General features: G+C 35.1%; 1 protein-coding gene across 1 annotated transcript in view; it reads right to left on the bottom strand.

Annotated features, from left to right (window-relative positions):
• IARS2 (isoleucyl-tRNA synthetase 2, mitochondrial) overlaps positions 1-12,834 on the bottom strand; it is a 51,144-nt gene extending 38,310 nt beyond the window's left edge. Inside the window, exons 1-2 of the mRNA XM_074309198.1 lie at positions 12,211-12,834; positions 8,706-8,828 (exon numbers count right to left, since the gene is read on the bottom strand). Of these exons, the coding sequence (XP_074165299.1) occupies positions 8,706-8,828; positions 12,211-12,453 (366 nt within the window). The 5' untranslated portion in view covers positions 12,454-12,834. The remainder of the gene's footprint in view (positions 1-8,705; positions 8,829-12,210) is intronic.
• Between the last annotated feature and the right edge of the window lie 650 nt (positions 12,835-13,484).

Here is a 13,484-nt window from a genome sequence, read left to right as displayed (position 1 = left end):
AAGACCTCAAGATCAGTTTGTTCCATTACATAAAAAAGAAATGTTGATAAATATAGACAAGTGGAGAGAATACATAATTTTATTGATAACAAGTTATGAAGAATTCTTGTCTACCAGTGCCTATCAGCACCATTGTGTGCTGATAATTTTGATTCATTGCTAGGCCTATATTCAAAAGAGATTAAAGAAAATAGAAAAAGATCTTTATATATAAAAGTATTATAGCAGTTCTTTTGATGACAGTGAAATATGGAAACTTAGGGAACATACATTAATGGAAGCACAGTCAAATAAGTTATGGTATATGAAGGTGATTAAGTATGTGTACTTAGAGAACCCCAAAGACTCTGCTAAAAAGCTACTAGAAATAATTCAAAATTTCAGCAAAGTGGCAGGATACAAAATAAATCCACATAAATCCTCGGCATTTTTATATATCACTAACAAAATGCAACAGCAAGAGATACAAAGAGAAATTCCATTCCAAACAAATGTTGAGAGTATAAAGTATTTGGGAATCCATCTACCAAAGAAAAGTCAGGAATTATATGAGAAAAATTACAAAACACTTGCCACAAAAATAAATCAGATTTAAATAATTGGAAAGACATTCAGTGCTCTTGGATAGGCCAAGTGAATATAATAAAGATGACAATACTCCCCAAACTAATCTATTTATTTAGTGCTATACCAATCAGACTCCCAAGAAACTATTTCAATGACCTAGAAAAAATAACAACAAAATTCATATGGAAGAATAAAAGGTCGAGAATTGCAAGGGAACTAATGAAAAAAAACTCAGAGGAAGGTGGTCTAAGTGTACCTGATCTAAAGCTATATTATATAGCAGCAGTCACCAAAACCATTTGGTATTGGCTAAGAAATAGAACGGTAGATCAGTGGAACAGATTAGATACAAAGGACAAAAAAGGGTACATATATAGCAACCTAATCTTTGACAAACCCAAAGATACCAACATTAGGGACAAAAATTCATTATTCGGAAAAAACTGTTGGGAAAACTGGAAATTAGTATGGCAGAAATTAGATATGGATCCACACTTAACACCATATACCAAGATAAGATCAAAATGGGTCCATGATTTAGGCATAAAGAGGGAGATAATAAATAGATTAGAGGAATAGAGGATAATCTACCTCTCAGACTTGTGGAGGAGGAAGGAATTTATGACCAGAGGAGAACTAGAGATCATTATTGATCACAAAATAGAAGATTTTGATTACATCAAACTAAAAAGTTTCTGTACAAATAATACTAATGCAAACAAGATTAGAAGGGAAGTAACAAATTGGGAAAATATTTTTAAAAACAAAGGTTCTGACAAAGGTCTCATTTCCAAAATATATAGAGAACTGACCCTAATTTATAAGAAACCGAACCACTCTCCAATTGATAAATGGTCAAAGGATATGAACAGACAATTCTCAGAGGAAGAAATTGAAACTATATCCACTCACATGAAAGAGTGTTCCAAATCACTATTGATCAGAGAAATGCAAATTAAGACAACTCTGAGATACCACTACACACCTGTCAGATTGGCTAAGATGACAGGAACAAATAATGATGAATGTTGGAGGGGATGTGGGGAAACTGGGACACTAATACATTGCTGGTGGAGTTGCGAAAGAATCCAGCCATTCTGGAGAGCAATCTGGAATTATGCCCAAAAAGTTATCAAACTGTGCATGCCCTTTGACCCAGCAGCGCTACTACTGGGCTTAAATCCCAAAGAAATACTAAAGAGCGGAAAGAGACATATATGTGCCAAAATGTTTGTGGCAGCTCTTTTTGTAGTAGCTAGAAATTGGAAGATGAATGGATGTCCATCAGTTGGAGAATGGTTGGGTAAATTATGGTATATGAAGGTTATGGAATATTATTGCTCTGTAAGAAATGACCAGCAGGAGGAATACAGAGAGGCCTGGAGAGACTTAAATCAACTGATGCTGAGTGAAATGAGCAGAACCAGAAGATCACTGTACACTTCAACAACAATACTGTATGAGGATGCATTCTGATGGAAGTGGAAATCTTCAACATAAAGAAAAACCAACTCACTTCCAGTTGATCAATGATGGACAGAGGTAGCTACACCCAGAGAAGAAACACTGGGAAGTGAATGTAAATTGTTAGCACTAATATCTGTCTGCCCAGGTTACATGTACCTTCGGAATCTAAAGTTTATTGTGCAACAAGAAAATGATATTCACACACATGTATTGTATCTAGACTATATTGTAACACATGTAAAATGTATGGGATTGCCTGTCATCGGGGGGAGGGAATAGAGGGAAGGAGGGATAGTTTGGAAAAATGAAAACAAGGGATAATATTATAAAAAATATATATATGTAATAAAAAATTATTAATAAAAAAATTATTAAAATCTTAATGATTAAATGTGCTCTTTAGTTTTAGTAAAATAAGCAAACTAACACATATAATATATATTTTTAGTCATTCTCCTTAAAAGTCATCAAATTTTTCATTTTTTACCTTATATGGTCATATTTCATATACTATTTTTTTGATCTTCATACCCGTAAAATTAGCATTATTAAACAAAGTTCTCACTTAAACTTCATTATCTTTCATGAATTTTTTGGCCCTAATTATATTATAGCATATTATTACAATAATTTAACATTCCTTCCATTGGAAATTTAGGTTTCAAATAATGTTATTGTAAAGTATAGCTATATTGCTAAAAAAGATCATCTAGGATTATTTATATTTTATCTAATCCAATTTTTGCATAGGAATAATCTTGATAAGATTTCCAAAGACTTCAATATGCTTAAAGTCTCATAGGTGGCAAGTAGAAGAACCTGAATTCAAATTCAAATTGTCAAATTTCTGGCAAACCCAATGCTCTTAAATCTTTTAATAGACTATTTTTTTGTTGTGGTGGTTTTTCATAATATTTTTAAAGTATATGCTCAAAGATATGATTTGTTTTGGGTAATTTTCACTGCATATTGCCAGATAGTAGTAAATAAAATTCTACAAGTCTACAATTCTACCAGGAAGAAATGAATATCTAAGTTTATATCTGCTTCAGATCGCCAGCACTGACTTTTGCTGCTTTTAATAATTTTTGCTAATTTCATTAGTGGGAGATAGTACATTGAAGTTTCTGAAATTTATATCTTTGATTAGTGAGAGTGAACATTTTATTCAAGTGTTATTAACAATATATTTTTGTTCTTTTTGAACTGGTCATTAAAAATTGGTTATTTATCCACTGTATTAAAGGAATTTTAAATAGTTCTTTATTATTCAAAATGTCAAGTTGATATATTTGCCAAAAATCTTTCCTCCACGTTTTTTTCCTTTTTCTTTCACTTTTACTTTTTGTTGTTATGACTGTGATGATAATGAGAACAAATGTCAGTTGGACAAAAATGTTTTCATTTTAATGTATTCATCCAAATTTATCCTGTTCCTAATGATTTTATTTGCTAAGTAGGAAAAATGTTACTTCCCTTTCAACAACTAAGGCAAATATATTATTTGTTGAATAAAAAAAAAAAAAAAAAAGAATTAGATGACATAGCAAATAGAGCACAGGCCTAAAGTCCAGAGGACCTGAGTTCAAATTTGGCCTCAGACACTTGGCACTGACTAGCAGGTGACCCTAGGCAAGACACCCCAAATGTCTCACCAAAAACCAAACAACTTTACAAAGTGACAGATTTACAGTGCATTAAGATACATATATATTTTTATGTAATTATATATGGAAATTTTTCTTTATATATGTATATTTATTTATTTGGGGAGGATGGGAGAGTAGTTGGGGTTAAGTAATTTATCCTATATCATCCAAATAGAAAGTATCTGAAGTCACATTTGAATTCAGGTCTTCCTGATTTCAGGACTGGTGCTTTATACAATATGCTACCTAGCTGCTACTATTCATATTCATTTTTTGAAAATTTGGGTTCCCCCCCAATGGGGTAGACTTGGAGAAAAAAATACAAAATACACACCAGCTTGTGACCTTGAGCAAATTATTTCATTACAATTGCCTTGACAAAAAATAAAAATGTGTTAATTTTTTTCAAAAGAGAAGAGGGGAGGGTCCACATATGTGAAATCATGAGCCCAGATGAGGTCACTATTTTATTAGGTTTATTTTTTTCACTTTGTTATGAGACCTTTCATGAAGTAGGAAAAACCTATAATGTAAAAACTAATCATATTAATAATAATAATTTTTAAAATCTCCTCTCCATAGCTTTATGAAGTATCCAGTTCTGATTCTGGTAAGCTCACTTTAATTTGCTGGCATTTTTTCACTCGGTATTGTTATTAGGATGCAATACCTCCTAATTTCTCTTTCAGATCTAATGGATTTCTTATTCATGAGCAAGTACACATTCCATGTATCAATAATGAGTGGATTTATCTTTACAAAAGTTTTTGTACAAGTTTTTTGTATTTTGACCAACAGGTTAGGATACCTGCCTGCTTTGGTAAGTAGATGAGGGTTGGGTTAGGTGAAAAAGACAAAATTTTAGGCCCCCTCTTTAGTCCCTTCTTCCTGCCAAGATCAGTGCAAGTCCTTAAAAGAATACACTTGGACAATCTATTGAATCCCTGCTTTTATCACTGATGCTTCAGTCCAGTGAGTAGGTCACCCCTATGGCCTTAGCCATTTTGATCAAGGCTGTAACTATGGGTCCTAGTGTATACATATCAGCTATGTCATCACTTGCCTCCGGCCATAGATCTATTAAGATGATGAAAGAGTAAATGATAAAATTATCATGGTTGATGTCATCAGCCTCACTCTCTCTTTTACAGTCTTTGAAGTGCAATGGCAAGACAAAAATCAAGACAATTGGCAAAGGTTTAAGATGCAGAGGATGACCTTGGGGCCTTTGATGTCTAACCAAACCAAGAGTTCCACAGATACCTGCTTCCACCCCTTTTATGGCTCTTTGGAACAAGTTGCTCACATCTATCTATTACACCAGAGAAATCTTCATCTGCTTGAGGTTGACTCCTCTAACTCACTAATAGATTTGAGATCTATTGGTTGCCCTCAAACTGGTTTAGCCTATCTGCTTGGATAGTATTCCTGGGGTATGGCCTCTGCATGCTATAGCTCCTTGAAGCTGGGTGAGCTGGGTGGCAGGTAGACACCAAAGACAGAAAGCAGTTCTGGGCTTGGCAGCTATCACACCAAAAGTACTAGTCTTCCCTGAACATACAACCCAGAATATGGTGTAAGAATTGGTCTAAACCTAATTTCTGTTCAAATGTTTTCCAGTTTTTCTGGAAGTTTTTGGTTTTTTAAAATCAAATAGAGATTTCTTCTCCTAACTATGTATATATGCTTCTTTCTGGTTTGTTGAATATTGGGTTACTGAGTTCCACTGTTTCTGATTTACCCTTGTCTATACTGTTTCACTGATTTACTTTTCTATTTTGTAACCAATACTAAATGCTTTTTGATGAGTGCCGCTTTATAGAATAATTTGAGGTATGAAAAGTGCTATTCCTTTTTAATTTCCTCTTGATATCTAGATTGTTTTGTTTCCCCAAATGAATTTTATAATTCTTATATCAAAATCTAAAATGACTTCCTGTGATAGTTTGATTGGTATAAGGTGTACACTAATAATTTCTTCCAGATACCTTTTCCCACTATCAATTCCTTCCCATCTCATCAAAAGAAGTGATATACACAAGTGAATCCATTCCATCCCATCCTCTTAAGCAAACTTTTTAAATAGGGGGGCCAGAGGGCCGGACTATAGTAAAAACAAAAACTCACACTCTGTCTCCGCCCCTCAACCCATTTGCCATAACCCGGCGGCTGCATAAATGTCTGTGGCCCGTGGGCCATATTTGAAAACCCCTGCTCTTAAGCAGTTCTGCCTACTCTATTATTATTAGAAAAGGGATTACAGGTTAGAGCATTTATTACAAAATACCATAAGTTAGGTATTGTGGTAAGTACTGGGAATACAAATACAAGCAAAAAGAAAGCCAGTCCTTGCCCTCAAGAGGTCTACATTCTATTGGGGGGGGATGGGGAGGAAGAGAGACAAACGACAGTACAACAAAGGAGCTGAAGGCAGGGTAGGGAGGAATGGAGAAAGGTACCATGAGAAACTCTGAAGGAACTAAGCCTAGTTAGAAATGAGTATGTTTATCAGAGATATTTCCTCAAATGAAGGATTCAGATAGGAAATCTCTAATGGGAAGAAAAATCAACAGAGATGGAGGTGTCCCCAGTATAGGAATATAGTTGGGAGTCAAGGTGAAAAGTCTTAAGAGTCAGAAATTCATTCATCTCCCTTCTTCTCATTAATCTTTAATCTCTCCCTGTCTACTGGCTGCTTTCCTCTTGCATACAAAAAAAATTCTCATTTTTTTATGTTCATCCTTGTTATCCATCATCCTTTATCTTCTTTTCATGTTGCAATTCCTTGAGGAAGTCATCTACAACTTGTACTTTCCACTTCTCTTCTTAGATCTAGCTCAGACATCATCATTCCACATAAACTGCTTTCTCCAAAGTTACCAATTATTTCTGCACTGCAAATCCAAAGGCCTTTTCTTAATACTTACTCTCTTTGACTTCTTTGCAGTCACTGTTTATCATGCTCTCCTCCTTGATACTCTTCTCTCTAGCAGGACATTATAGTTCCTGGTTTTCCTCCTGTCTTGCTTACCACTCTTTCTTGGTGTTTTTTTTTTTTTTTTTTTTTTTTTTTGCTGGATCCTCATCCACAGTGTTCCCTACTATAACCCTAGGTGTTCTCCAAGGTTCTTTCCTGGGTCTTTTTCTCTTTTCTCTCTATACATATCACAAGGTGATTTCATTAGTCCCCCAGACATGTCTATGTTGATTTCAACTCTACCTATTTTTCCCTACCTTCTCTGCTGACTTGTGGTTGGGAAATCTCCAACTGCCCTTCAGATACTTTGAAATGGAAAATAGGTTCAGTACTTACATCTATCCCCTATTATCCTCATTATGAAATTTTAACAAAAAATTCTAACAAGAACATAGTAATGTAGGAGACTGACCATAATGACTTGAATATAAGGTGAAATTGCTAACAGTTGTGTCTTTTAAAAACACAGCTCACCTTATATTCTTAGAAGTGAAACACTGAGAATCATGGTGTCATGAGCCCCTGGCACAATCAAGTGCAGCATACCTTTGTGATTGTTGCTGAAAAGGAAATTAGTTAGTATTAATTATTTTGATTTATTTTTAATCTGATTATAGGATCAAGCTCTCTTCTTTAGGAAAAACTAAGCCCAACTAACACAGTCTATTGAATCTAAGTTACTTATAGATTTAGTGAATAGATCAACCAATAAGACTTTATCATATAAAAGCAGATAATTTAGAGCCCAGTTTCTTAAACTGTGGTTCGCAACCCTATGTGGGGTTTCATAATTGAATGTAGGGACCATGAATAAGTAAATGTTTGATTTCTATACTTATTTTATTTCCTATATGCCCGGGGCCATGTAAAAATTTCTTGGGTAAAAAAGTCATGAGTAGAAAAAGCTAAAGAAGCTCTGATTTAGAGAAATAAAATAATCATAGGCTTATAAGGCTTTTTTTTTTTTTTAAGGCTATGTCCACCATTTCTAGAAGCTATAGTAAGTGGGGTTAACCAAAAGTTAAGTTAAAGTTGAGTTTCCCTTTCTGGCAACTGATAGGATGGGGTTGATTGCTGTCTTATGAACCACCAATCACATATGCCTCTTTTCCAGTCACAGTTCCCTTTTCTTCTGGATTCCCTCTTCCTCTTTTTGGAAAATATTTGGGACCCTCTTCAAAGTAGCATTTCTGATTACACTTCTAAATCAAGGACTTCTGTGGTAGGATGAAGAAAGCCTTGGAGGAGCTAATTAGTCAGATGACCTACCCTATCCAACTGAATGTTCAAAACAAGTTTCTGTAATTTTTTTTTTGTATCCCTCTTTCTGTTATAAAATAACACTCCTTTGTCTCTGACATTTGAGGAGTCAGATAACCTGGCACTACATGCAAATGCTAGATTTGCAAATTAAATCACAAAACACTCAGTCTGTAGTTTCTTTTTATTTCAGACAGTTAACATTGATATTGCCAGCAATTGTGAAAAAAAGCACTGTTTGTTACCTCCTGTACAGGCAAAAAAGTACCTATACCAAACACATTATAAATAATCCAAGAGAAGAGCGAGAGGAAGTGAATGATACTGGAATATACTACCATAATATAATGGAAGACATCACGAGGTCTGAAACTAAAGGATCTATATTCTAGTAATGGATTTTTTCCATATATAGCTATTTGAAAATGGAGAAGACACATTGTGTCTTTAGGTCTCCATTTCTTCTCTTTAGGTCTCCTTTTAACTTTGACATCTTAAAATTTAGCTTTACTTATGTTTTAAAATTTCCACCAAATGTCTTTGCTTCTAAAGAGCCCATATTCAAAGCTTTTCCAAACTGTACAACCTACCTAAGCTTGTGCTTTCCTAGAACAGATTCTGAGAGCACCAGAATTTCTCTACAATATAATGAAGCATCAAAGTACAAGTTTAGGGTACATAACTATAACATATTTTTGTTGAGTTGAAAAATATTTTTCAGGGGAAAGAACATGAAAATATGTGCAGTACATAAGATTGATAAATAAATTGAAAATTATAAATACCTTATTTAAGGCATGACCAACATGGGCTTCACCATTAGCATATGGTGGTCCATCATGAAGACAAAAATTTTCCCTTACATTTCTTTTTTCTTGCCATGAATAAAGTTTTGAAAATTCACATTTCTGTAAAGACAGAAGAAAATACATTGTGTACACTTAATATATGAACAACTCACCTTACTTTAAATAAATTCTTAATAAAATAATAAACAATTCGGTGTCAGTTTAAAAATATATTACAGAGTTTATATTGACAAATTTGTAGTCATTATTTATATTATCATACTTCATTTTCAACCAGTTTATATATGTCTATGTTTCTCTGTATTCATCATAATCGCTGTTTCTTATAACATGGGAAAATTCCAATATATTTATGTCCTATGATTTGTTTAATCATTCCCCAACTGCTGGGAATCTACTTTGTTTCCAGTTATTTTGCTACAACAAAAAGTGCTACTTTTATATTTTTGTTTAAACTTTTCTTTTTGTCAATGACCTTTCTTAGGACATTCATCAAACACTGATAAGTTTGTAATTTTATTTACATAATTCCAACTCAACTATTGAATTACTGACAAATTTGCAGGTCCATTAGCAATGCATTAGCATGCAGTCTTCCTATATGCCTAGCCCTACAACATTCATGGTTTTCATGTTTTGTCATTTTGCTGAGCTGATTTTCAAACTCATTCATTCAAAATTCTTTTATCTTTTACAATTCTTTTTATTCCTTAACTGGTTAAGAATTTATTTCCTACCCATGAAAAGTGTATGATCTGCTTCTCTTTTCGTTTTTTAATGGTATGATCTTTAATATTCATGTCATGAATATTAATTTAAATAATTTAAAATTTATTCTAGAATATAATTTAAGTCAATAGTCTAAGCTTAATTTCTGCCAAACTGCTTTACAGTTTTCCTAGAAATATATTTACAAACAGGGATTCCTTAGCTACATAATTTATGTTTGAGGGTTTATCACTTAGGTTTTTGGGTTCAGTAATTTCTGACTCTTCTTTATAAGAATGTTCAACTGAGCTACTTTTCTATGTTTTAATTAGAATCAAATAGTTTTAAGGATTCTGCCCAATTTGAGGTCTAAAATTGCTATCCCTCCTTAAGTTCTTTTTTTTATTCTTTACTTTGATATTCTAGAACTTTTGGTTCTTAAAATTAACTCTATCATTTTGTCTAGGTTTAGTTTTGGTGATCTGCTTAATATAACACATCTGTAATTAACTTTAAATTGTAAAAATTAATTTTGATAGCATGGTCATTTTACTTAAATTATCATAATCAGCTTATTAGTCTTCTACCTATGTAAGCTATACTCCAAAGAACTCAAAGAAAAAGGAAAAGGTTGTATAAAAAAAATCCTATATGTATAATCTATACAAAAAATATTTACAGCTCTTTAATAGCAGCCAAAAATTTGGAAACTAAGAGATTGTTCTACTGGGGATGGCTAAACAAAACTATGGTACATGAATGTTTAAAAAAAAAAATCACTGTTCCATTAGAAAAAACAAAATTGAAAATTTCTGAAGAAAACTGAGAAGACTCATACAAGTCCAAAAGAACGAAGATGAAACAGGCTAATCACTTTCTGGAAGTGAGTCCAAGGAAACATTTTTTAGACATAGGTAAAGTGGCAATTTGTTTCCCTATATGACAACTAGATATTGAGAACATTCCTTTTCAGGGAGGGAAAAAGTGTAGTGGAAGGGACACTTAAATGAAAAATAATTTTAACAATAAAATACTACCATTTAAAAGATAATTACTATATGTTCCATAAAATAGTGTAACAAACACATCTCTTGTAATGGAAAAAAAAAAATAAAATAGGTAACTGAAATCCACTTTTAATTATAGTAATAACAAAATAATTCATGAAAAAGAAATCATGGTGTTTCCCTTCACTGTCTGTGTGGCTTTAGGAAAATTACTTCACCTCTATAAGTTATCAACTTTCTTCTGAAATCAGGGAACTGGACTAGATGACTTGTTAGGGTCTTCTCAGGTCCAAAACTATGACAGTCTTGGCTGCCTTACTGAATGTTCTCCAAATTATTTAATATCAATATGGAAAGGGAGTGTACAAATTAATGGAATTTTGTTGTATCCTTTCCCCTAAACTTAAACTACTATAGAAAAAGTTAAGTACATTTACTGACTCCATTTGTTTTCCTCCCACTCAATACTCACAATCTTGCAATTTTATATGCTTAATTGAAATTTTTTCTCCAAAGATATTAATGATCTCTAAATTGTCAAATCTGAAGGATTTTTGGAGCCCTCACCATGCTTAACCTCTCTGCTACACCTATTGTACTTTCCCCTCTGGGTTTTAATGACTACTCTCTCATCATCTCACAGTCTTAATCTGGTGGTATGTCCCAAGATTGTTCTGGACCCTTCTTTCTTTCTTCAAACCCTTATATATTCACCTAATAAAAGATCAGTCTCAAATAATTGTTCTGGAACATCTCAGATTGGATATTCTGTAGGTATCTTAAAATCAACTTTCCCCCAAACCCTCTTTTTCATCAAACATTCCTATTTCTGTGGAAGGCACTACAGTCCACATTCACAGCCTCAGCAAAAACTTCATTACAGCTTGGTTCCCTCACTCCATATATTCAACTGCCAAGTCCCATATATCTTTGCTACCTAAATGTTTCTCTCTATTTACGAAGTCCTCTTGGCTGGATTATCGTAATACTTTTCTAAGTGATCTTTCTGCCTTAAGTTTCTTCCCAAAGGTAGCAAACAATCTATGTAACTCTCTGTCTCAGCTTCCTCAATGGGTATAACATAATCTATCCTTCAGAACTGTTGTGAGGAGAAAATGAGTCATTGACTCTCCAAAATCTTGAAGAACTTTGTAAATACTCGCTTTTGTTATTATAACAATCTTATAACATATTGTATAGTTCTTTTGATGTAATTACTTTATATATTTTTAAATACATACTCCACTAGTGGAGTGGCTGGAATATCTGAGTTCAAATTCGACCTCTGACAGTAGGGAGCCCCGTATATCCTTCGCAAGTCATTCAGTTTACCTCAGTTTGAGTAGTTGGGAGTTAGATTTAAATAAGAGTTTCTAGAGTTATAAAGACCCAATATCAAATCTGATCTCAGACTTATGAGCTGGACAACTCAATTTATCCTCTTTGCCTCAGTTTCTTCATCTGTAAAATGGGCTGGAGAAGACAATGGTGAACCACTGCAGTATCTCTGCCAAGAAAAACCCAAATGGGGTCATGGAGAATGGTTCAGTATAGTTGCTTCAGTTATTCCTTGCACACAGTGGAGATAATAATAGCACCGACATCCCAGGATGGCAACGAGAACCACACGGGATCATCGTGGCAAAGGGCAAAGTCAAGTTAAACCAGCAGGAAGCTCAGAGAAGTTAGGTGACTTACCCGCGCACCTACTCCGCGGCAGAAGCCCCGCCCCCTCCCTGACCACGCCCCCGGGTGGGGCCGCCCACCTGCTGAATCTCCAGCTCCATGTCCGTCTGCTGACGGCCCACCAGCTTCATGGGCATGCTAGTCTTCGGCAGCAGCACCGTCTCGCGGTGAGAGCTGGCCTTCGAAGGTGTCTGTTGGTCGTGGGCCCCATTGACCGACTTGACCCTCCGTAAGAAGCTCGTCGTCTTTGTTCCCCGCCATCCCGGTCCCCACAGAGGTCGGCGCAGCGAGCTGAGGTTTCCTATGCTCAACCTCCAAAGCATGGCGAGGATGTCCGCGCGCGAGAGGTGCAATGCTCCCGCTGTCCAGAGGAGTTGTGCTGCCCCCGCCCCTGACGCTCCCAAGGAAGCCCACCCCTCACGCCGGCGCGGCGCATGCGTCAGTTCCCTCTGGGCGCATGCTCACTCTGTTCTAGGAGCAGACCTAGACTGTGCACTCCCTACTGGGTCCTAATGACTTCGGCTAAGGGAGGGGGGAAGTAAAGCATTAAGCATTCGTTACATTTCTGACTGCGCTCCGTAGGCTGAGGAGGCAAAAAGAGGGAAAAGACATTCCCTGCTTTCGTTTAGTAAGGGGTGACAACTTAAGTGGTTTTGTTACAATTTTGTGAACTTAGAAACCTGATGTAGGTCAATAAAGAAATAATGTGTGTGTGTGTGTGTGTGTGTGTGTGTGTGTATATATATATATATATATATATATATATATATATATATAGTATAGTCAATCAAGACTAATATGAGTGTGTATATAAATAAAATCTTCAATATGTATGTGTCTGTATACACACACACACACACACACACACACACACACACACACACACACAAACCTGTATGTAGACTTGTGTTCTTGATTACACTTAGAAACCGAATAAGTCTGGAATTAGGAAGACCTTGAGTTCAAATCCATCCTCAGGCACTGACTAGCTGTAGGACGGTGGACAAGTCATTTAGCCTCCATCTGCCTCAGTTTCCTCATTGTGAAATGGGGATAATAATAGCATTGTGGTGTAGCTCCTACAGAAAATGTAGCAATAACCCTAAGGTCCCCTGACCTTGGGAGTGCTGTATTCCACAAGCAATGCTGGCTGTCAGATAATAATCTGTTGGTCAGTAATAACAAAGTTTCAGAGACAATAATGAGGTGCATATCAGACTGCTCCTTAACTCCACTTCTAAGCCATAGAATTCAGTACTAAGACCATAAAATTAGCATATTGGTGACATGAAGCACCAGATATTTTTCCTATAAATATCTCTTTTTGCTCCTGGTTCTTTTCGAAATTCTTTTG

The sequence above is a fragment of the Sminthopsis crassicaudata genome, chromosome 4, assembly GCF_048593235.1.
Source record: "Sminthopsis crassicaudata isolate SCR6 chromosome 4, ASM4859323v1, whole genome shotgun sequence".
Lineage (NCBI taxonomy): Eukaryota > Metazoa > Chordata > Mammalia > Dasyuromorphia > Dasyuridae > Sminthopsis > Sminthopsis crassicaudata.
Note: the sequence above shows the minus strand (reverse complement) of the source record. Positions and strands in the feature narration are given on the sequence as shown.